At 41.6% G+C, this 25,722-nt stretch overlaps 1 protein-coding gene across 1 annotated transcript in view; it reads left to right on the plus strand.

The window, feature by feature from the left end:
- The first annotated feature begins 3,515 nt into the window (after positions 1-3,515).
- The window catches only part of LOC308324079 (NACHT, LRR and PYD domains-containing protein 3-like), a 35,308-nt gene continuing 13,101 nt past the window's right edge, over positions 3,516-25,722 (plus strand). The window contains exons 1-9 of the mRNA XM_080775993.1: positions 3,516-3,600; positions 5,811-5,913; positions 11,642-11,744; positions 18,200-18,297; positions 19,219-19,332; positions 20,461-20,574; positions 22,477-22,535; positions 22,858-24,646; positions 25,532-25,705. Of these exons, the coding sequence (XP_080632119.1) occupies positions 18,218-18,297; positions 19,219-19,332; positions 20,461-20,574; positions 22,477-22,535; positions 22,858-24,646; positions 25,532-25,705 (2,330 nt within the window). The 5' untranslated portion in view covers positions 3,516-3,600; positions 5,811-5,913; positions 11,642-11,744; positions 18,200-18,217. The remainder of the gene's footprint in view (positions 3,601-5,810; positions 5,914-11,641; positions 11,745-18,199; positions 18,298-19,218; positions 19,333-20,460; positions 20,575-22,476; positions 22,536-22,857; positions 24,647-25,531; positions 25,706-25,722) is intronic.

Genomic DNA, 25,722 nt, shown 5'->3' on the forward strand with positions numbered 1-25,722 from the left:
CTGGATGGAGAACCGTGAGGTTCGCAAGGCAAATTTCAGTGTGAACTAACAATATACCGGTAGTACTATATCATACCATATTCTCAGTTCGATCCAGGGCTCCCCCAGAGTTAGACTCTGGACCCCTAATTGATCCCGATGTGCAGGTCGGTGCCTTGTATGGTTTCCTCTGCCATGGGTGTGTGACTGAATGTGTGAATGTAATGCACAATCTATGTAAAGTGCTTTGGATAAAAGCTCTATATACTGTAAATGCACCAATTTCCATTTACGGTATATAAACTCCTTGACTGTTATGACATACTGAAGACACTGACTCTGAGGAGGAAGAAGATGATATTGTCTGAATACAAACCCTGGAAACATACAGCATTACAATTTGTAGAACATGGAAAGTCTGATGTTGCATGCTCTGCAAGTGTGCCCATGGGAAATGGGCACAATGAGAGAAGATGCAAATATCCAAGAAAATCCAGAACTACTACATAGACCTGCAGATATATCGATGAAGAAAACCATGGACCAGTGTCTTCAGTATGTCATAACTCTTATTTATTGAAAGTGATGACTTGTCATCACTTTCATTTATTTAAAGAAAAACTACTTCAGTGAGATTAATAAAAGCTTTGACATAGATACTGCTGTTCTAATTCTTTGTTTTATAACTGCTATATTTCGTTTAGAGATACAGTTTAGTGTTTTAGGTAGCAGATATTTGTCATCATATGCAAAGAGATCTGAGAGCTTTCTGATGCTGAATGTGAAGGCCCTGTCTCTGGTACTCTGACCAGTAGTCCTGTTTTTGTCTATGAACTGATTGCAACAAGACCGCAAGGACTTTTTTGTGCTATCCCTTTTGGACTGATTGTATGACTGTAGGCCTACTCTGTTGCTGTTTTTACATTTATGTCTAATAAACTATTAAATCCATCAATCAATCAATCAATTGTGCTGGCCTTCCCACAAATGAAACAATATATTTGTATGTTAAACAGTTTTGTATCCTATTTAACAATGTTGAACTTGTACCATATTCAGTCTTCTTGACGAGACTGCATGCTCTCACTCTGGTCTTATATTACTGGAGTAGTTTTCTCAACATGATATATGATGAGGAGAGTATATTGAATTTGGGTTTGCCAGGGTTTTATGAACATCATCTCTCTGTTGAACAACAGTTAGTGTTGAAGGTCTTCTGCCGTGGGCTTTATACATTATGGGTCTTGTTTCATGCCTTTTTCCAACTGTTTAGCAAAGATGATACAAAGATTTGGATCCAATATTCAATTTTGGTAAAATTTTAAAGATACACTTCAGAATGTATACAGTATTTATGTTGTGCATTGCGCGCACTATTATTAGGCTATAGTATGTGCAGTAACCATATTACAAGTGATACTAATTAAGTCTATTTTCCATTCTGGTGAAATAGTGTCAGGGCAGGGTTCTGCTATCGTCAGTGTAGACTACTGGACAGGCAGTAGGCTCTGTTACACTAAAGAGAACTAAATGCTAGGTCACTTTCCACTCCAGTCAGCTAAATAGCTACTTGATTTGACAAGGTTCATCTCATCTTTTCACATTCCAAAATATGTGCAGAAAGCCACATACTGTAGGCAATGAGATGCAGGTGGAGCCAAATACTGTAGTATAACTTGACTGTAACCAAATAACTACAGAAATGAATAACTTGATTATTTATATTTATGAGGATAATATTGAGATTTGAGCTTGATGAGGGAACATCCAGGTCATGTGCTGCAACATAATAATAGTTCCACTGTAGGCTTGCATATTTCTCTGTACTATTGTTGAAGCGGCATACATTTTTACCACACATTCTAATTTCTCAAGTTTGACACATTTCATACATTATAATGTAGGGACTTATACTCAAGTGAATTTGTTATTATTTTTCCACCCTTGATAAGTGAAGCCAAAACTAATCAAATCTGTGTGATACTGTAGATTTCTAGGAGTTGGGACTGTTTTATTTCTCCCCGTTTGGCACACCATATACGTTAGTGGCATAACTTCACGAGTATGCAAGCTACAGTTATACAATTGGTATTGCTGGATTCAGTAGAACTACACCTTTCCTACAAGCCCTCATATGTGTTGCTTTGACAATCCATTTCAGAGTCACTACAAAGTAAAGAAGACAGTCTTTACTGTCTTTTCTAGAATGTAGAAGTATGTCCTGGCTTCAAGTATGCCAAGTTTTGAACCTCTCAGAGCTTCCGATATCCAGTCTAATATCATGATATGGATATCATATTGATACTAGGGATGTCCCAATCACATTTTTGTGCTCCCGATCTGATCATTTAAAAATAGCATGATCGGCCCCGATTTCCGATACACTTCACATATAAGATCACATAAGATGCACATAGGTGGAGCCAAATACTGTAGTATAAATTGACTGTAACTAAATAACTCAAATAACAGATATTAATAACTTGATTATTTATATTTATGAGGATAATATTGACATTTGAGCTTGATGAGGGAACATCCAGGTCATGTGCTGCAACATAATAATAGTTAGTAGTTCCACTGTAGGCTTGCATATTTATCTGTACTATTGTTGAAGCGGCATCTATTTGTACACAATTTCTCAAGTTTGAGACATTTCATACATTTTAGGGACTTCTACTCAAGTGATTTTTTTATGTTTTCCCACCCTTGATAAGTGAAGTAAAAAGAAAACTAATGTGATACTGTAGATTTCATTAGTTTTATTTCCCCCCGTTTGGGACACCATATATGTTTTGTGGCATAACTCCACGATTATAAGAGCTACATTTACACAATTGGTATTGCTGGATTCAGTAGAACCTCACCTTTCCTACAAGCCCTCATATGTGTTGCTATGACAATCCATTCCAGAGTCACTACAAAGTAGAGAAGACATCTACATAGATGTACAATTCCGCCTACTGTAGGTATGTGTTCAAATGACTATATCTCATATTGACATTCATATATTGACATTTAGTCTTTTCTAGAATGTAGAGGTATGTTCTGGCTTCAATTATGCCAAGTTTTGAACCTCTCAGACCTTCCATTGTGAATCTACATGACTTTAAGTGCCTCAACCCCCAGACGGACAGGCTTTATTTTTAGTTTGGGGTGTATAACTTTATATATCAATTTCACCACTTTTGCAGTAAAATGTTTTTATACAAGAATCCATTTCATGTATGGGAGACCTTAGAGATGAGGAAAAACTATGTTGTGTTTGGTCCTACCTCCGGTAGGGGTATCTCGAAAACTAAAGCAATTTTTGACTATTCGTCACAGGACTATAGGTAGCACGTTGCCATTAACTTTAATATAATATGGTAAAATGGACGCGGTCTGCGTGATTCTCTCTCTCCCTCTCTGTCGCGTCGCAGCCATCAGATATACAAGCTCACAGCGCGGCGCGCTGTGACGCGCTGTGAGCTTGTAGATCTGCTCCTCTAGTGTGGGCGGAACGAGGAAGTGTCTCGTTCCATCCTCCCAAACAGTCAGAAGATCATTTGGGCGATCTTTTTCCTCTGTGCTCTCCAGCTCTGCTCTGCTCAACAAGGTGTACACAGGTATATATAAAAGGTACTTTTGTGCCGTTAGTATGTTGTGTTTACACTTAACCTGTGGTTAACAATAAGCCTATACTACATGTATCTCTGAATATTGAATACTTTAGTGTTTCCAATACTAAACTAAGCAACAGCTACATATCCTTAAATATTTTCAATAGCCTGTACTTGTATTATGTCTTCTGTAATCTCAGCATCATTGAAATTCTGAAAATGAAGACTTTGTCCTTTTATAAGAAAACAAATATAGGTTAAATGTACTTTTCTGAGTTTAAGTTAGTGACAGTGCAATATATATATTTTTTAACAATGCATTTATTTTCCTTTTTTACACACACACAACTGACAATACAAACATACAAAAAACAACAATGAACATTACAAGACAATTACTGGTATAAAGAAAGCAAAACAACAATTACCACAAAAAAAAACAACAACAACGGCACTACTCCTCTTCAGCTCCATCCATTAAATGTGACACATTTTTGTTCTTTATATAACTTATAAAACGTCCCCACACTTCCTGAAACTTTTCTTGTTTGTCCTTAAGAATGTAATGCAATCTTTTCCAAAGGTAAACATAAACATAATTCCTTGAACCGCTGTGTGATACTTGGTTTGTCTGGCCTCTTCCAGGTCAATGCTATCCTTCTCTTAGCTTGTAAAAGACATATATCGATAAACATTTGTTCATTGCTCTTTGTGACAGTGCAATATAATTTGTATTATACACCAAAGACAAGCCCCTTGGCATTTTATCTGTTGATTTATCCTCCATTTTCAATTAATCTGAACATTAAAGACATGACATACAAATACACACTTCTGTGAAAAAAGGAATAACTGTTAAATGAAGTGTATCTCAGTGTCTGTCTGTCTGTCTGTCTGTCTGTCTGTCTGTCTGTCTGTCTGTCTGTCTGTCTGTCTGTGTTGCCAAAGCACAATCACAGATATAACAAACAACAACATAACAACATAATATCAATGAAAAGAAAAATAATAATACTTGTTACAGGAATTGACATATTCTGCAGCCAAAACTGCACATTGTTTCTGTTCCCCCAGAAGGAGTGGTAATTTCTCCCTTTCTGTCATACTTCGGAATTCTGGGAAATTTGTTTCAAATTTTGGGAAAAACTCCTCTAATATTTGTGTAGTTTTTACATTTTGTTATGAAGTGTAATTCTGTCTCTATAGCTCCGTCATCACAGTGTGTAGTTTTTACATTGTGTTAAGAAGTGTAACTCTGTCTCTATAGCTCCGTCATCACAGTGTGTAGTTTTTACATTGTGTTAAGAAGTGTAATTCTGTCTCTATAGCTCTGTCATCACAGTGTGTAGTTTTTACATTGTGTTAAGAAGTGTAATTCTGTCTCTATAGCTCCGTCATCACAGTGACAGCACAGCCTCTCCTCTGGGCAGCCAGGTATGTCTGTCTGTCTGTCTGTCTGTCTGTCTGTCTGTGTCTAATCCAAAGCAGCACAGGCTGTCGTGTGCTGCACGTGCTGTGTACAGCAAACAACGAACGGCATTTTGCATTTATAACTGAAATAAACTCAGAGGCCTCGTGGAAACGGCACACGCAAGTGTAAAGGAACGGCATTTTGCTTCTCTTGCCGTAAAACTAACTGAAATAAAGCGTCATTTAATCGAGGCTTTATGACAGCAGCGAGACGAGTGGTTGCTGCGCGAGGCGCACGCCACGCATGGCTCGCAATCATAGCTGCCTGGGAGAAATGCGAGGCCCTGTGCGTTAATAATTAAATTGTTAATATACAAAACTATACAAAGATGATCACATTTCTATCTATAAGGACAAACCTTATTAGAAAAAATATTAATAGCATAGCATAGCAAAGCCTTTTGAAATGTGTATAGGTTACTGAATTGCAGGTGCTGCTGCCAAATGTAAATATATACGGTATTTCTTTTTTTGGGTCAGCCCTACTGTCCGTGCACATTGTCAAAGTCTTTCTCAGGTTTGTATCAGTTACTGTGGTTAGGTAGTCTGCCACAGTATACTGTCTGTTTAGAGGCAAATATGTTTCTAGTTTGTTGTGATTGTGTGAGTTCGTTCCAATATGTGATGCATTTATCTTTTTCTTTATATATAATCTAATAGTCTCTGTCTCTCCTCTCTCTGTCTCTCTCTGTCTCTCTCTCTGTCCCTCTCTCTCTGTCTCTCTCTGTCTCTCCGCCCATCTCCACTTTATCTAATCAGGACACAGAAGTCATTTTATCATCCAGTCCAAAGTCTACAGAACAGAACCAGAACCAAGGGTGGTGTACAGTACAGAACCATGGGCGGACGGGATTCATGACAGGTAAAGATTCAAACAAACATTTGATGACTATACGCATAACATCTTTATGGTGTGAATTTGTCCCCAGTGGGACAATAAAGGAAGATGAGATTTCATAAGTTGAAGCAGTGAATTATTATTCATAACTGGACATGTAACATTTTATTCAAAGGATTTACTCTTGTTTTCTTTCTTAAGATTTATGTTTTGGGCCTTTATTGATAGGACAGTAACTCACAGCATATGGGGAGTAACACGCAGCAAAGGTCGTCGGGATCGGGATTCGAACCATTGCAGCCTAGGGCGCCCGTACCACCACACCGGTGACCCGGGGTGTCTTGTTTGTCATTTCTATCGTCTACTCGTGCTTATGGGAACACCACAGACAGTTTTAAGTTGCTCGAAACTCCTTCAACTTGTTTTGTTTCATAAATATGTTAGTAACAACATATCAAAAGGTCCTATAAGAAATCCCAGTGGCGGAACATATTGAAGAATGCTGAAATAGGTCATGAATCACTCATCATGTACTTAATTATCTGTTTTGAATCTCAGGTATGTTTCCATTGGCATTGCATAGTTGACTCATCAACAGTACAGTACAGTACCACACCTTAACCCATTCTGACCTGAGATCAGATTCATACAAGGTTTTCACTGGGACACACACTGGTCTGATGAACCCGTTCTGACCTGAGATCAGATTTTAAAAAATGTCGATTTTTCAAAAATAGCAGACCTACAAGCTTGTAGCGCGCCACTCGGTGGCGCGCTATGAGCTTGTAGATCTGCTATTTTTCAATAGCTAAAGCATAACATGATGCTGACACCAAAATGGGTTCCCGGTCAGAATGGGTTAATGTTCTGACAACAACTATTTAAGCTACAAAACTAGTTTAGCCTGTAGAACTCTCCTCATGTCCCCAAGTAACACTGTCCTCTGAAAGGCCATCTGCAATAACCTAATATGAAGTATTACTGCACACCCATTCAGCTTTAATAACCTAACCTTTAATAACCTAATATGAAGTATACGGCACACCCATTCAGCTTTAATAACCTAATATGAAGTATACGGCACACCCATTCAGCTTTAATAAACTAATATGAAGTATACGGCACACCCATTCAGCTTTAATAACCTAATATTTTGATTTTTTTTTAATTTGATTATCTTTATTTTGAAACCTTCAGGTAAGACAGTCAAATAAGAAAAAAGAAAAAACAATATATATATATATAACCACAATGCATGTATATTTCTTTTTTGAATGAAATAAGAAAAAATATAATGACAACAATGTGATCATAGGTCCCTACATAGATCATAGTGTCCCTTTCTCTTGCAACTGTACTTACTGTATAAGACCCATTTATTGAAATCCCAAACATGGAATATACTGTACTTGGACCATGCATTATGCCACATACAGTAATGCCTGTCTCAGGACGGCCACCTGCCAGTATACAGTGGATAACTTCCCAGTCTTGCTGGGTAAGTTAATTGGGTAACTACTGTATATATCTATAACTACTTTAACCCTGACATCCTGATTTTGGGCATGTCATTATAGGCTAAGAAGAAAGGACAATTGCTGATCTACAAGGTCACAACATGCCGTAATGTGTTGTGAGCTTGTAGATTGGCTTTTTTTGATAAGTGACTTATTTTAAAATGTGTAGCGCAGTGGAATAGAGTAGACAATATATGCCACGTCAAGAGTCTATTAGTACTGTAGGCTATACATTTGTGTTCTGGTAATAACATTGATAATTTAATTGTTTTGCATGTCCGTGGCAAAAATAAAACATTAATGCAAATGTCGATCACATTCACAAGCTGGCATAGTGAGGGTGCAGATAGTGCTGTACTATCATGGTTATTGGTGGTGAAGGCAATATACTAATAATGTTAGTCTGGATATATCAAATCCTGTGTTGAGGATCACATGCACTTTATGAACAAAATAACACCCAAACCAGACAATTAATTAAAAGGTTTCATAATTACAGTCTGCTTGAGGTGTAATACAGCTTTAAACAACATAGCAGACAGTGGCACTGGTACATATCTGAACTCATCATCTTCTCCTCCTACAGTGCGTGTCAACCACATTAATCCCCATAGCCGACATTGGCATGGCCCTTTTGTTTTTCATACCAATCGTCGCATAGAAGCGTCATGGTTTTGTTATGCGTACACACCCATGGTGCTGTGCCAAGATAACTCACAAATCAAGACAAACGCACGCACACGCAGTCAAGTTGTCTACCGATGTTAAGCATCTCCAACCCTCACCCTATAACCTAATCTCCCACGGGACAGCACACCTAAACCTAACCTAACCCTTAACGCACCCCTCAACAACCTTAACCCGGTCGTCTTAACGCACCCCTCACCAACCTTAATCCGGTCGTCTTAACGCACCCCTCACCAACCTTAATCCAGTCGTCTTAACGCACCCCTCCCCAACCTTATGTCTAACCAAAGGATTCCTCCCGAGCCACTTCCAATGTGATTGAACTAGCCATTTTGTTTCTTAACTTTGTGTCTTATATCTTTATGGGTCCAATAAGCCGTGTCGGTCTGTCTCTGCCCCAAAAAGCAAGAATTTCAAACCCACAAAACGTATAATATTTGTCTCTTTCCTTTCGTTATTTTAATCCATTGGATGATATGCCCCAATCTCTTAACTTCATGTTTTCGTCAACGGACATGGAGAAAACGAATTAGAAAGTAAATAATAAAGCTGTCATTGGTCAAAAGCCAGTGCACCTCACGGGGCCAGAGGGCTGAGCAGAGCCTTCTATAGGCTCTGGGGCCGACAAATATTAGCCCCAATGATGAGTAAATCAACAAAGGTGTGGCAGCGCCAGGAGAGTGTGACCCAACTTGATGTGTTTTTAAGAGTCTGTTTAATTATTTAATAATTTCGTTTCATGAAGGTTCACAATTAATACTGTGAATTAGTTGCACTAGCAAAGTGTAACATGCAGTGAGAGGACGGAACGTTTGTTCTTCTAGCCCAGGTTCTCTGGGGTCACAATATAAGGAGCGCAGCTTTCGGTTCTCTGGGGTCCCAACATAAGAAGCAAATTGAAAATCAAGTCACATGTCAAAATGTATATCCATAACCATTCATTCCTAACGGAGCTAATAAAATACTGGAGGGTGTATAAGGCCGCTACTCGCATACAGTTGTGCCGCCTGCCGTCTGTACATGGCTGTGATGAATGGGACGGCTTCGGGATTTGTTGATTAAAATAGTCTCTTAATGTTTCAATTCAAGTGGTAAAGTTCACGTGGGCATGTCCGTCCGTCTTTCTGATGCTGTTGTTGTCTTAAGTTGGTATTCCTGTCATGCGACTTCACCCCACCTCCACTAAGTAAGACTCAGTGCATGTGGATGGAGCTGTTGTGTTTGTATTCCACCTTTTACTCCATCTATCTTGCCCTCTTTTGAAAGTGCCTGTGGTAATCTTTGGGTCTTGTTTTGACTGTTCAAAGAATCAAAACTCACCTTTTATCAGGCGATTGCAGAGCAGTACTGTACAGCCACCGGACAGACCAGAGCAAATCAGTCTACTCTTAACGTGCAGCCAAGCAGCCCAGTTTAAACACTCTATTTCCTGCCTGCGCCGTGAAGGGGCCTTCACAATACAGCGTCACCCTTTACCTCCCAATGAACTACATGTTACACTGCTTATTATTGACAGGAAATGTAGCTTTATTCACGGTAACTTAACAGCGTGTTTGTGGGAGAGAGCGAGCGAGAGAGAGAGAATACAGTTTAATACCACGCATGCGGGAGCGGCCCCCTGAGCCCTGGCCTGAGGCGACTGCCTCGCCTATATCTCCGCGCCTGCTTGTCATGTCAGGAACAAGGAACTGAAAAATGTTACTCTGGGAAATTGAAACGATAAAGTTCCGTGAGTTGTTTAACAGGTTCTTCCCAGACCGTGCACGCCATAAAAGACATTAAGATGAATTGCAGTCGTGCCTTTTAGATGCGTGGTGAGACGAGAAAAAAGATGAGGGGGAAAATAGACGAGAAAGATAAAGGTTAAATGTACTTTTCTGAGTTTAAGTTAGTGACAGTGCAATATAATTAATATTATACACCAAAGACAAGCCCCTTGGCATTGTATCTGTTGAATTATCCTCCATTTTCAATTAATCTGAACATTAAAGACATGTATGACATACAAATACACACTTCTATGAAAAAAGGAATAACAGTTAAATAAAGTTACAAATGACAATACAATAATTATTGCAGATTTGCAGTTTGGCCACACAGCCTTATTTATATCCTACCAAAACGTTTGAACTGATGCTGGAAAAACATGCAGGGAAGATGGCCCATTTTTTGCATTTCAATTCATTCAGTGAGTGAGAGAGAGAGACAGTCATTTGAATGCTTAGCATAGTAGCCTAAACCCACCATCACAACTTGTTTAGAAGTCAATTCAAAACATTAGCATCTATTCTAGACACTCACTGGCAGACAGTTGATCACAGCCTGACAGAAGTGGGTATGGGTAAGGGAGGGAGCAGTGCTCCACCTTGTGGTACCAACTGGGATTGGCTGTGCTTCGAAAACTGTGCTGAAAACATAAACTGTGCTCACAGTAAGACGCACAGAGAGACAGATGTCATTGAATTGAGCATTATCTATACACAACAAAGTGTTAACATCTAGCTATAAAGCAAGTCTCCTCACTTTGTGCTATCTAGATCTAGCATAGTAAGACAAGACACGACACAACAGATACAATGGTTCTTCTGAATGTGGGGGCCGCATGTGGCCCCCGGGCCGCCAGTTGCCCACCCCTATATAGTTAGTTACCGTACTTATTATATTAGTGCAGAAAAGAGACAATAAATCCCGCTTTGGAGAAGATGCGCTCCGAAGGGGTTGTAGTGGCAGGAATCAGGGATGGATAGAATCCTCTTCGCTATAATAGGTGCCAACTTTGCATAACGTGGCACATTATTTTTCCATCACAGTGGTCTTGGACTTCTTGACTTCCTTGTTAACACGTGAGGACGGAGGGGCCGGCTCGCGGACCAAAAGGGGCCGCTTTTCTTTTTAACCCATTTTTGGTGGGAATCCCTTTTGGTGTGAGCATCATGTTATGCTTTAGCTATTGAAAAATAGCAAATCTACAAGCTCATAGCGCGCCACCGAGTGGCGCGCTATGAGCTTGTAGGTCTGCTATTTGACAAATCGAAGAACCACTGACATAGAAACATAGCTTTTTCAGAAAAGTGTCAGGATGTAGAAGACATTTTTAGAATCTGATCTCAGGTCAAAATGGGTTAATGACTATTCGATCTTTTTATTTTAGACTCCCGTGCTTATCGATCGAACGTCGATTAATCGATTTTTTTTGGGTCAGCCCTACTGTCCGTGCACATTGTCAAAGTCTTTCTCAGGTTTGTATCAGTTACTGTGGTTAGGTGTAGTCTGCCACAGTATACTGTCTGTTTAGAGCCACATATGTTTCTAGTTTGTGTTGTGATTTTGTGAGTTCGTTCCAATATGTGATGCATTTATCTTTTTCTTTAGTTATAATCTAATAGTCTCTCTCTCTCTCTCTCTCTCTCTCTCTCTCTCTCTCTCTCTCTCTCTCTGTCTCTCTCTGTCTGTCTCTCTCTCTCTCTCTCTGTCCCTCTCTCTCTGTCTCTCTCTCTCTGTCCCTCTCTCTCTCTGTCTCTCCGCCCATCTCCACTTTATCTAATCAGGACACAGAAGTCATTTTATTATCCAGTCCAAAGTCTACAGTACAGAAGCAGAACCAAGGGTGGTGTACAGTACAGAACCATGGGCGGACAGGATTCATGACAGGTAAAGATTCAAACAAACATTTGATGACTACGCATAACATCTTTATGGTGTGAATTTGTCCCCAGTGGGACAATAAAGGAAGATGAGATTTCATAATTTGAAGCAGTGAATTATTATTCATAACTGGACATGTAACATTTTATTCAAAGGATTTACTCTTGTTTTCTTTCTTAAGATTTATGTTTTGGGCCTTTATTGATAGGACAGTAACTCACAGCATATGGGGACGGGGAGTAACACGCAGCAAAGGTCGTCGGGATCGGGATTCGAACCATTGCAGCCTAGGGCGCCCGTACCACCACACCGGTGACCCGGGGTGTCTTGTTTGTCATTTCTATCGTCTACTCGTGCTTATGAGAACACCACAGACAGTTTTAAGTTGCTCGAAACTCCTTCAACTTGTTTTGTTTCATAAATATGTTAGTAACAACATATCAAAAGGTCCTATAAGAAATCCCAGTGGCGGAACATATTGAAAAATGCTGAAATAGGTCATGAATCACTCATCATGTACTTAATTATCTGTTTTGAATCTCAGGTATGTTTCCATTGGCATTGCATAGTTGACTCATCAACATAGAGTACAGTACAGTACAGTACCACACCTTAACCCATTCTGACCTGAGATCAGATTCATACGAGGTTTCCACTGGACACACACTGGTCTGATGAACCCATTCTGACCTGAGATCAGATTCTAAAAATGTCAGTCGTTCTTCGATTTTTCAAAAATAGCAGACCTACAAGCTCGTAGCGCGCCACTCGGTGGCGCGCTATGAGCTTGTAGATCTGCTATTTTTCAATAGCTAAAGCATAACATGATGCCAACACCAAAATGGGTTCCCGTTCAGAATGGGTTAATGTTCTGACAACAACTATTTAAGCTACAAAACTAGTTTAGCCTGTAGAACTCTCCTCATGTCCCCAAGTAACACTGTCCTCTGAAAGGCCATCTGCAATAACCTAATATGAAGTATACTGCACACCCATTCAGCTTTAAATCTGCATTTCACGCTTTGTTTGTATGTACAGGATTTACTACGACGTGGCTCTTTTGTTAACCCATTCTGACCTGAGATCAGATTCATACGAGGTTTCCACTGGACACACACTGGTCTGATTAACCCATTCTGACCTGAGATCAGATTCTAAAAAATGTCAGTCGTTCTTTGATTTTTCAAAAATAGCAGACCTACAAGCTCGTAGCGCGCCACTCGGTGGCGTGCTACGAGCTTGTAGATCTGCTATTTTTCAATAGCTAAAGCATAACATCGTGCTAACACCAAAATGGGTTCCCGGCCAGAATGGGTTAATAACCTAATATGAAGTATACGGCACACCCATTCAGCTTTAATAACCTAATATGAAGTATACTGCAGTAACTGCACACCCATTCAGCTTTGCAGCCAAGTGTCCCTTTCTCGGACTGCAACTGTACTTACTGTATAAGACCCATTTATTGAAATCCCAAACATGGAATGTACTGTACTTGGACCATGCATTATGCCACATACAGTAATGCCTGTCTCAGGACGGCCACCTGCCAGTATACAGTGGATAACTTCCCAGTCTTGCTGGGTAAGTTAATTGGGTAACTACTGTATATATCTATAACTACTTTAACCCTGACATCCTGATTTTGGGCATGTCATTATAGGCTAAGAAGAAAGGACAATTGCTGATCTACAAGGTCACAACATGCCGTAATGTGTTGTGAGCTTGTAGATTGGCTTTTTTTGATAAGTGACTTATTTTAAAATGTGTAGCGCAGTGGAATAGAGTAGACAATATATGCCACGTCAAGAGTCTATTAGTACTGGAGGCTATACATTTGTGTTCTGGTAATATCATTGATCACTTGTTTTGCATGTCCGTGGCAAAAATAAAACATTAATGCAAATGTCGATCACATTCACAAGCTGGCATAGTGAGGGTGCAGATAGTGCTGTACTATCATGGTTATTGGTGGTGAAGGCAATATACTAATAATGTTAGTCTGGATATATCAAATCCTGTGTTGAGGATCACATGCACTTTATGAACAAAATAACACCCAAACCAGACAATTAATTAAAAGGTTTCATAATTACAGTCTGCTTGAGGTGTAATGCAGCTTTAAACAACATAGCAGACAGTGGCACTGGTACATATCTGAACTCATCATCTTCTCCTCCTACAGTGCGTGTCAACCACATTAATCCCCATAGCAGACATCGGCATGGCCCTTTTGTTTTTCATACCAATCGTCGCATAGAAGCGTCATGGTTTTGTTATGCGTACACACCCATGGCGCTGTGCCAAGATAACTCACAAATCAAGACAAACGCACGCACACGCAGTCAAGTTGTCTACCGATGTTAACCATCTCCAACCCTCACCCTATAACCTAACCTCCCACGGGACAGCACACCTAAACCTAACCTAACCCTTAACGCACCCCTCAACAACCTTAACCCGGTCGTCTTAACGCACCCCTCACCAACCTTAATCCAGTCGTGTTAACGCACCGCTCACCAACCTTAATCCGGTCGTCTTAACGCACCCCTCACCAACCTTAATCCGGTCGTCTTAACGCACCGCTCACCAACCTTAATCCGGTCGTCTTAACGCACCCCTCACCAACCTTATGTCTAACCAAAGGATGTCTCCCGAGCCACTTCCAATGTGATTGAACTAGCCATTTTGTTTCTTAACTTTGTGTCTTATATCTTTATGGGTCCAATAAGCCGTGTCGGTCTGTCTCTGCCCCAAAAAGCAAGAATTTCAAACCCACAAAACGTATAATATTTGTCTCTTTCCTTTCGTTATTTTAATCCATTGGATGATATGCCCCAATCTCTTAACTTCATGTTTTCGTCAACGGACATGGAGAAAACGAATTAGAAAGTAAATAATAAAGCTGTCATTGGTCAAAAGCCAGTGCACCTCACGGGGCCAGAGGGCTGAGCAGAGCCTTCTATAGGCTCTGGGGCCGACAAATATTAGCCCCAATGATGAGTAAATCAACAAAGGTGTGGCAGCGCCAGGAGAGTGTGACCCAACTTGATGTGTTTTTAAGAGTCTGTTTAATTATTTAATAATTTCGTTTCATGAAGGTTCACAATTAATACTGTGAATTAGTTGCACTAGCAAAGTGTAACATGCAGTGAGAGGACGGAACGTTTGTTCTTCTAGCCCAGGTTCTCTGGGGTCACAATATAAGGAGCGCAGCTTTCGGTTCTCTGGGGTCCCAATATAAGGAGCAAATTGAAAATCAAGTCACATGTCAAAATGTATATCCATAACCATTCATTCCTAACGGAGCTAATAAAATACTGGAGGGTGTATAAGGCCGCTACTCGCATACAGTTGTGCCGCCTGCCGTCTGTACATGGCTGTGATGAATGGGACGGCTTCGGGATTTGTTGATTAAAATAGTGTCTTAATGTTTCAATTCAAGTGGTAAAGTTCACTTGGGCATGTCCGTCCGTCTTTCTGATGCTGTTGTTGTCTTAAGTTGGTATTCCTGTCATGCGACTTCACCCCACCTCCACTAAGTAAGACTCAGTGCATGTGGATGGAGCTGTTGTGTTTGTATTCCACCTTTTACTCCATCTATCTTGCCCTCTTTTGAAAGTGCCTGTGGTCATTTTTGGGTCTTGTTTTGACTGTTCAAAGAATCAAAACTCACCTTTTATCAGGCGATTGCAGAGCAGTACTGTACAGCCACCGGACAGACCAGAGCAAATCAGTCTACTCTTAACGTGCAGCCAAGCAGCCCAGTTTAAACACTCGATTTCCTGCCTGCGCCGTGAAGGGGCCTTCACAATACAGCGTCACCCTTTACCTCCCAATGAACTACATGTTACACTGCTTATTATTGACAGGAAATGTAGCTTTATTCACGGTAACTTAACAGCGTGTTTGTGGGAGAGAGCGAGAGAGAGAGAGAATACAGTTTAATACCACGCATGCGGGAGCGGCCCCCTGAGCCCTGGCCTGAGGCGACTGCCTCGCCTATATCTCCGCGCCTGCTTGTCATGTCAGGAACAAGGAACTGAAAAATGTTACTCTGGGAAATTGAAACGATAAAGTTCCGTGAGTTGTTTAACAGGTTCTTCCCAGACCGTGCACGCCATAAAAGACATTAAGATGAATTGCAGTCGTGCCTTTTAGATGCGTGGTGAGACGAGAAAAAAGATGAGGGGGAAAATAGACGAGACGAGACGAGAAAAATAAAGGTTAAATGTACTTTTCTGAGTTCAAGTTAGTGACAGTGCAATATAATTAATATTATACACCAAAGACAAGCCCCTTGGCATTGTATCTGTTGAATTATCCTCCATTTTCAATTAATCTGAACATTAAAGACATGTATGACATACAAATACACACTTCTATGAAAAAAGGAATAACAGTTAAATAAAGTTACAAATGACAATACAATAATTATTGCAGATTTGCAGTTTGGCCACACAGCCTTATTTATATCCTACCAAAACGTTTGAACTGATGCTGGAAAAACATGCAGGGAAGATGGCCCATTTTTAGCATTTCAATTCATTCAGTGAGTGAGAGAGAGAGAGACAGTCATTTGAATGCTTAGCATAGTAGCCTAAACCCACCATCACAACTTGTTTAGAAGTCAATTCAAAACATTAGCATCTATTCTAGACACTCTCTGGCAGACAGTTGATCACAGCCTGACAGAAGTGGGTATGGGTAAGGGAGGGAGCAGTGCTCCACCTTGTGGTACCAACTGGCATTGGCTGTGCATCAAAAACGAGGGAACTGTGCTGAAAACATAAACTGTGCTCACAGTAAGACGCACAGAGAGACAGATGTCATTGAATTGAGCATTATCTATACACAACAAAGTTCTTCTGAATTCAGGTTCAGGTTCTTCTGAATGTGATCAATTGTGAGGGATTCACTAGACATTATAACCACAGACTGGTTGTTAGAGGGTTTCACTAGACATTATACCCACAGACTGGTTGTTAGAGGGTTTCACTAGACATTATACCCACAGACTGGTTGTTAGAGGGTTTCACTAGGACATTATACCCACAGACTGGTTGTTAGAGGGTTTCACTAGACATTATACCACAGACTGGTTGTTAGAGGGTTTCACTAGACATTATACCCACAGACTGGTTGTTAGAGGGTTTCACTAGACATTATACCCACAGACTGGTTGTTAGAGGGTTTCACTAGACATTATACCCACAGACTGGTTGTTAGAGGGTTTCACTAGACATTATACCCACAGACTGGTTGTTAGAGGGTTTCACTAGACATTATACCCACAGACTGGTTGTTAGAGGGTTTCACTAGACATTATACCCACAGACTGGTTGTTAGAGGGTTTCACTAGACATTATACCACAGACTGGTTGTTAGAGGGTTTCACTAGGACATTATACCCACAGACTGGTTGTTAGAGGGTTTCACTAGGACATTATACCCACAGACTGGTTGTTAGAGGGTTTCACTAGGACATTATACCCACAGACTGGTTGTTAGAGGGTTTCACTAGGACATTATACCACAGACTGGTTGTTAGAGGGTTTCACTAGACATTATACCCACAGACTGGTTGTTAGAGGGTTTCACTAGACATTATACCACAGACTGGTTGTTAGAGGGTTTCACTAGACATTATACCCACAGACTGGTTGTTAGAGGGTTTCACTAGGACATTATACCCACAGACTGGTTGTTAGAGGGTTTCACTAGACATTATACCCACAGACTGGTTGTTAGAGGGTTTCACTAGACATTATACCCACAGACTGGTTGTTAGAGGGTTTCACTAGACATTATACCCACAGACTGGTTGTTAGAGGGTTTCACTAGGACATTATACCCACAGACTGGTTGTTAGAGGGTTTCACTAGGACATTATACCACAGACTGGTTGTTAGAGGGTTTCACTAGACATTATACCCACAGACTGGTTGTTAGAGGGTTTCACTAGGACATTATACCCACAGACTGGTTGTTAGAGGGTTTCACTAGGACATTATACCACAGACTGGTTGTTAGAGGGTTTCACTAGACATTATACCCACAGACTGGTTGTTAGAGGGTTTCACTAGGACATTATACCCACAGACTGGTTGTTAGAGGGTTTCACTAGACATTATACCACAGACTGGTTGTTAGAGGGTTTCACTAGGACATTATACCACAGACTGGTTGTTAGAGGGTTTCACCAACCTGGGATTCCCCAAAAGGAGGTAAAACACCATATATGGCGGAGAAACCGTTACTTTTACCCATAGAGTGCTGAGTGACATGTCTATTGTATCATGAAAACACATCCCATGGTTTTGTAAAAGTAACTCTACTGCACCAATAATATTTGTGTCCTTCGATGCATCTCCTTTGTGTTGACATAAATAAATGGTTAAAATGTGCATGTGTGTGTGTGTGTGTGTGTGTGCGTGCGTGCATGCCTGTAATCTTGACAGGTTTCCTGAAGACCAAAGATGAGTCAGTGTGAGGAGAGAGAGGAGGAGGAGGGAGCTGTCAAACATCACATCCACAGACCAGAGTCTCCACATACAAAGTATGTTAATCCTGCTATTTGATTTTACTTTACTTTACTCACTGTTACATTTTTCTAACTTCAGTAATGAACCTGGACCTCCACACAAACAGTAGTATGTCTGCACTACCTGTAAACGCCCGAGTGATGCCTGGTCGATGCCAATATACAAAGAGTTGCAATAATCTATTCTTGATGAAATCGGGACCGAGACAATTGGGCGATACCCTTCGCACAGTCGGTAGTGTTGTCGCCTCACAGCTAGCAGGTCCTGGGTTCGATTCCCGCTGTGGGCGCTGGGGGCGTGTTCTCTCCTCTGTGTCATCAGTGCCCATTCCCGAGGCGGGGTTGGTGAAAGGGCCTTTCTGTTTGGAGTTTGTATGATCTCCCCGTTTCCCCTAGGGTTGGTACCCTCACATGTTCTCCGCGTGTCCCCTATGGTAGGTACCCTCACATGTTCTCCCCGTGTCCCCTAGGGTAGGTACCCCCACATGTTCTCCCCGTGTCCCCTAGGGTAGGTCCCCCCACATGTTCTCCCCGTGTCCCCTAGGGTAGGTACCCTCACATGTTCTCCGCGTGTCCCCTATGGTAGGTACCCTCACATGTTCTCCCTGTGTCCCCTAGGGTAGGTACCCTCACAAAAACATGCAGTAATCCTGGTCGGAATGTGTTAAGGAGATAACTGTTACAATTGCTCAATTCAACAGACCCATTCAGGATTCTAAAAACGCCTTCTCAATCCTGACCTAAGTTTTAAGTGTTTAGAGAGGCACTTGTCTTTATCTCCTTGGGCAAATCATTCCATTGTACCGTTTGTACTACATGGAATACAAGCTACTGTTATGCTAATTACTGTCTGTTATTTACTTAGTATTATTTCTAGTAGTATTATTCACTGTCTCTGTTGTTTATGTATTGTTATTTCTGTCCGTATGATTCCAGAAGTGTCCACCACAGAGCAGAGTCTCCAACTCCCAGCCTTCTGTCTGTGAAGAGTGACTGGTCTAAAGGAAAACCTCCTGACTTCAGTAACGAACCTGGACCTCCTGATTCACAGTATGTCAACCCTCCTATGAATATATACAACACTATAACACTTTAACACTATACAATATACACTATAACATATTTTATAGTGCCGATGAGAAGGCGGGCAGCTGTGTTCTGCACTAGCTGTAAACGCCTGAATGATACCTGGTCGATGCCAATATACAAAGAGTTGCAATAATGTATTCTTGATGAAATCAAAGCATGGATAACCATCTCCAGCTGTTTTTAGGGGAGGTGGGATTTGACCCTGGCGATGATTGGAAGAAGAGAGTTTTAACGACGGAGCTGATTTGTTTATTAAGTTTAAAATCTTTATCAAAAATAAAACCAAGAGGTGGGACAGTCGCACAGTCGGTAGTGTTGTCGCCTCACAGCTAGAAGGTCCTGGGTTCGATTCCCGCTGTCGGCGCTGGGGGCGTGTTCTCTCCTCTGTGTCATCAGTGCCCATACCCGAGGTGGGGTTGGCGAAAGGGCCTTTCTTTTTTGAGTTTGTATGTTCTCCCCATGTCCCCTAGGGTAGGTACCCTCACATGTTCTCCCCGTGTCCCCTAGGGTAGGTACCCTCACATGTTCTCCCCGTGTCCCCTAGGGTAGGTACCCTCACATGTTCTCCCAGTGTCCCCTAGGGTAGGTACCCTCACATGTTCTCCCCATGTCCCCTAGGGTACCGTAGGTACCCTCACATGTTCTCCCCGTGTCCCCTAGGGTAGGTACCCTCACATGTTCTCCCCGTGTCCCCTAGGGTAGGTACCCTCACATGTTCTCCCCGTGTCCCCTAGGGTAGGTACCCTCATATGTTCTCCCCGTGTCCCCTAGGGTAGGTACCCTCACAAAAACATGCAGTAATCCTGGTCGTAATGTGTTAAGGAGATAACTGTTACAATTGCTCAATGCAACAGACCCATTCAGGATTCTAAAAACGCCTTCTCAATCATGACCTAAGTTTTAAGTGTTTAGAGAGGCACTTGTCTTTATCTCCTTGGGCAAATCATTCCATTGCACCGTTTGTACTACATGGAATACAAGCTACTGTTATGCTAATTACTGTCTGTTATTTACTTAGTATTATTTCTAGTAGTATTATTCACTGTCTCTGTTGTTTATGTATTGTTATTTCTGTCTGTATGATTCCAGAAGTGTCCACCACAGAGCAGAGTCTCCAACTCCCAGCCTTCTGTCTGTGAAGAGTGACCTGTCTAAAGGAATACCTCCTGACTTCAGTAACGAACCTGGACCTCCTGATTCACAGTATGTCAACCCTCCTATAAATATATACAACACTATAACACTGTAACACTATACAATATACACTATAACATATTTTATAGTGCCGGTGAGAAGGCGGGCAGCTGTGTTCTGCACTAGCTGTAAACGCCTGAGTGACGCCTGGTCGATGCCAATATACAAAGAGTTGCAATAATCTATTCTTGATGAAATCAAAGCATGGATAACCATCTCCAGCTGTTTTAGGGGAGGTAGGATTTGACCGTGGCGATGATTGAAAGAAGAGAGTTTTAACGACGGAGCTGATTTGTTTATTAAGTTTAAAATCTTTATCAAAAATAAAACCAAGAGGGGGGACAGTGGCACAGTCGGTAGTGTTGTCTCCTCACAGCTAGAAGGTCCTGGGTTCGATTCCCGCTGGGGGCGTGTTCTCTCCTCTGCGTCATCAGTGCCCATATCCAAGGCAGGGTTGGCGAAAGGGCCTTTCTGTGTGGAGTTTGTACTGTATGTTCTCCCCGTTTCCCCTAGGGTAGGTACCCTCACATATTCTCCCCGTGTCCCCTAGGGTAGGTACCCTCACATGTTCTCCCCGTGTCCCCTAGGGTAGGTACCCTCACATGTTCTCCCCATGTCCCCTAGGGTAGGTACCCTCACATGTTCTCCCCGTGTCCCCTAGGGTAGGTACCCTCACATGTTCTCCCCGTGTCCCCTAGTGTAGGTACCCTCACATGTTCTCCCCGTGTCCCCTAGCGTAGGTACCCTCACATGTTCTCCCCGTGTCCCCTAGGGTAGGTAGTGGTACCCTCACCTTTTAACCTTTTCAGGATTCTAAAAACGCCTTCTCAATCCTGACCTAAGTTTTAAGTTTTTAGAGATGCACTTGTCTCTCTAAACTCCTCTCTTCTTGGGCAAATCATTCCATTGCACCGTTTGTAGGGATGTCAGGGGGTAACCGGCTAGTAACCAGATCGTTTTTAGTAATAGTACAACATAAGAGACTGTAGTTGTCACTGTACAATACTTTAAAACAGTTGTCATGTTGCACACATGCCTAAAATTGCTGTTATTTGCTCCGCCCAGCTTGTCACACTCCAGGCTGCATGAACAGCGCTGCTCGGACGCTGTTTTCTGCCCCCTCAATGTCCCAAAGTTCTCTGTTGTACTCCGTCTCCCCACACTGGCACGGTTAGCCAAGTTAGCCATGTGCTATCGATGTTGGAGGGTTTTCTCGTCAGCGAAAAGTCAACAAACAGAACACGGTGACATGCATGCTGATCTTCCTTAATAATAAAAAAAGGCTTAGCCCATGATGCGTCCAGTGGCTTTATAGTTAGGCTATAGGCTGCTCAGATCTGGACTGGACTTATTCATGTTTTGGAATAGAACCGGCGGACCTCTGTACTGTAGACACGCATATGCATGCATGCAGATGCGATGCGTTGTTTATTGATGATTAAGCCTACAACAATTTATTTATATTGTTAAATGTTGCTTTAACAACATTTTGTTTGTCTTTTAAAAAAGGAGCATAAATAAATGTATACCATTCGTCTACCAACTTTATTTATGTAGCCTATACATGCATATTACATTTGGGGTATTATATTAAAAAAATAAATTAATAAAATCAACAACCGTTAATTAACCGGATAATGCCATCGGCTACCCGGCTTGAAAATTAACCGTTAGATACATATGTATCTATATGTATATATTCTATTGTCTTCATCTATATGTATCTATATGTACAGTATATATTATATTGTCTTCATATTTATGTATGTATATATTCTATTGTCTTCATCTATATGTATCTATATGTATATATTCTATTGTCTTCATCTATATGTATCTATATGTATATATTCTATTGTCTTCATCTATATGTATCTATATGTATATATTATATTGTCTTCATCTCCACAGAGAGACATTCAGAAACACACCTGGACAGAAGACATTCAGTCGAACCACACCTGGACACAGTAAGACTGGACACATTTTACACTGACATTTTATTTCAATGAATGAAATGGTTAAATAGCAGCAGACTCATCAGATTAAATATACTCGTTGTATTCCTGTCTCATTGTCCAAATACAAATACTGACGATAAACGCATACATTTAGACTAAAAAAACGATCCAATGTTGTATATTTTAGCCAATTTTCTCATTTGTTTTCCTTTTACAAATTCAGATTTTCTGTAGGATATATACATAGTAGTTTTAATGCTATGGATTGTTCAATGTAAAGTTGTAAATGAAGCATAATGTTTAACATGTATTAATTGTCTCCTCATATCAGATGTCCGTCTGCCGGGGTATTTAAAGGTCTATAGGGTCACTTTGGACGGTCTTGAACATGTGACATTCGTCACTGAACATCCCTCCCTCTCCAACATCTACACAGACCTCCACCTATCAGCGGGAGTGAGTGAAGGGGTTAATCAGCAACATGAGGTGTGGCAGCTTGAGACCGCCTCCAGCATGAAGACCCTCTATGACGTCCTAATCAAGTGCCGTTCCATCTTTAAGACCGTCCTCCCTGGCAGAGACACACCCAGCAGCAGAGTTCTGACCAATGGCATCGCTGGCATCGGAAAGACATTCTCCGTGCGTAAATTCGCTCTGGACTGGGCGAGAGGTTTGGAGAACCAAGATATAGATCTCCTGGTTCTCTTCGCATTCCGGGAGCTGAACTTGGTCCGAGATAAGCAGCACAGTCTTCTCTCACTGATCCATGGTTTCCATCCAACGTTAGAGAAGCTCACAGCAGAGCAGCTCGCTGCCTGGAAAGTTGGCTTCATCTTCGATGGTCTCGATGAAAGCAGGTTTCCGCTGAAATTCCAGAACGTTGACGTCGATTCTGACGCCTTCGACAACAATGACGTCGTCTCTGATGTCACGGTGACATCATCGGTGGGCCTGCTGCTGACGAACCTCTTCAAGGGGAATCTGCTCCCCTCGGCTCTCTTCTGGATAACCACCAGACCTGCAGCAGCCAATCAGATCCCTCCTGAATGCGTTGACATGGTGACAGATATACGAGGGTTCACAGAGCCCCAGAAGGAGGAGTTCTTCAGGAAGATGTTCAGTGATGATGAGGAGCTGGCCAGCACCATCATCTCACACGTGAAGACATCCAAGAGCATCCACATCATGTGTCACATCCCAGTCTTCTGTTGGATGACCGCTACCGTTGTGGAGGACCTGGTGAAGACAGGCCAGACAGGACAGCTGCCCAAGAACCTGACCGGGATGTTCAGCCTCTTCATATCGCTCATGATAAAAAGGATGATGACAAAGTATGATGAGACTGACAGGGATGTTCTTCTGCAGCTGTGCCTGCTGGCGTTTGTACATCTGAAGAAAGGCAGCGTCACGTTCTACCAAGAAGACCTGGAAGAGTGTGGTCTCGATGTGAACCACGCCGCGCTGTACTCGGGAGTGTGCACAGAGATCTTCAAAGAAGAGACCGTTCAATCTCAGAGAAAGATCTACAGCTTTGTTCATCTGAGCATCCAGGAGTTCCTGGCTGCAGTCTACCTGATGCACTGTTTCACACAGAAGAAGAACATGGAGGTACTGAAGACGTTCCTGGGAGATGATGTCAGTTCCTTGGAGGACTTCCTGCAGAGAGCCAGCGAAAAAGCCCTGAAGAGTAAGAACGGCCACCTGGACCTCTTTGTCCGCTTCCTTCATGGCCTCTCGCTGGAGTCCAACCAGAGTCTGTTAGGAGGCCTGCTGGGTCACACAGAGAACAGTCCAGAGAGCATCCAGAGAGTCATCAACAACCTGAAGGAGATGAAAAATGAGGATGAGAGTCTCTCTCCTGACAGATTCATCAACATCTTCCACTGTCTGATGGAGATGAACGACCTCTCAGTACATCAGGAGATCCAACAGTACCTGAAGTCAGCGGACAGATCAAAGACACAACTGTCTGAGAGCCAGTGTTCAGCTCTGGCCTTCATGCTGCTGACGTCAGAGGAGGTTCTGGAGGAGTTTGACCTCCACCAATACGACACATCATCATCAGGATGGGGGGGGACATCCAGACTACTCCCAGCTGTGAGGAACAGCAGAAAGGCTCGGTTAGTAGTCATGTGGATAGAAAACCTGTTAGAATCAATCATCACACCTGATTACTATAATAATAATCAGGTCTCTGTGTGTGTGTGTGTGTGTGTGTGTGTGTGTGTGTGTGTGTGTGTGTGTGTGTGTGTGTGTGTGTGTGTGTGTGCGCGCACAATATTTTTACATTACATTTTTTGCCTAAATGGAACTGACTGACACGCACAGAACAAAGTAAAAAGTATAAATAAGATAACATTCATAGATCAATCAATGCAAGTTACACACTGTAGTATTAAACCATTTTGGGCGGGAACCCATTTTGGTGTTTTAAACATTATGTTATGCTTTAGCTATTGAAAAATAACAGATCTACAAGCTCATAGCGCGCCACTCAGTTGCGCGCTATGAGCTTGTAGGTCTGCTATTTTAATCGAAGAACGACTGACATAGAAACATAGCTTTTTCAGAAAACTGTCAGGATGTAGAAGACGTTTTTTGAATCTGATCTCAGGTCAGAATGGGTTAATACAGATTATCTGTCTTTCACTTTGATGTTTGCTGGTTTCCTGTTCCTATTATGACCTGTCAATATCTGACCAACTAGACTGTTCTTAAATGACCTGTCAATATCTGACCAACTAGACTAGACTGTTCTTATATGACCTGTCAATATCTGACCAACTAGACTGTTCTTATATGACCTGTCAATATCTGACCAACTAGACTGTTCTTATATGACCTGTCAATATCTGACCAACTAGACTGTTCTTATATGACCTGTCAATATCTGACCAACTAGACATTGGTACATTTACATTTCACTTTATAGTTCATTTCATTTAACATGAATTTGATCTAATCTGTGTTGATGATCACTGATTTTACATCATCTACATTTACAGACTTGTTGGCTGTGGACTCAACAAGCCAGAATATGAGATTGTGGCTTCAGCTCTCAGCTCTAATCCTTCACATCTGAGAGAATTGGACATCAGTTATAATCCCATAGATGATCCATCCATGGACCTGCTCTCTGCTGCATTGAAGAGTCCAAACTGTCATCTGGAGATACTGAGGTCACATTATTATTTAC

The sequence above is a fragment of the Protomyctophum bolini genome, assembly GCF_963924005.1.
Source record: "Protomyctophum bolini genome assembly, chromosome: 11".
Taxonomy (NCBI): Eukaryota; Metazoa; Chordata; class Actinopteri; order Myctophiformes; family Myctophidae; genus Protomyctophum; species Protomyctophum bolini.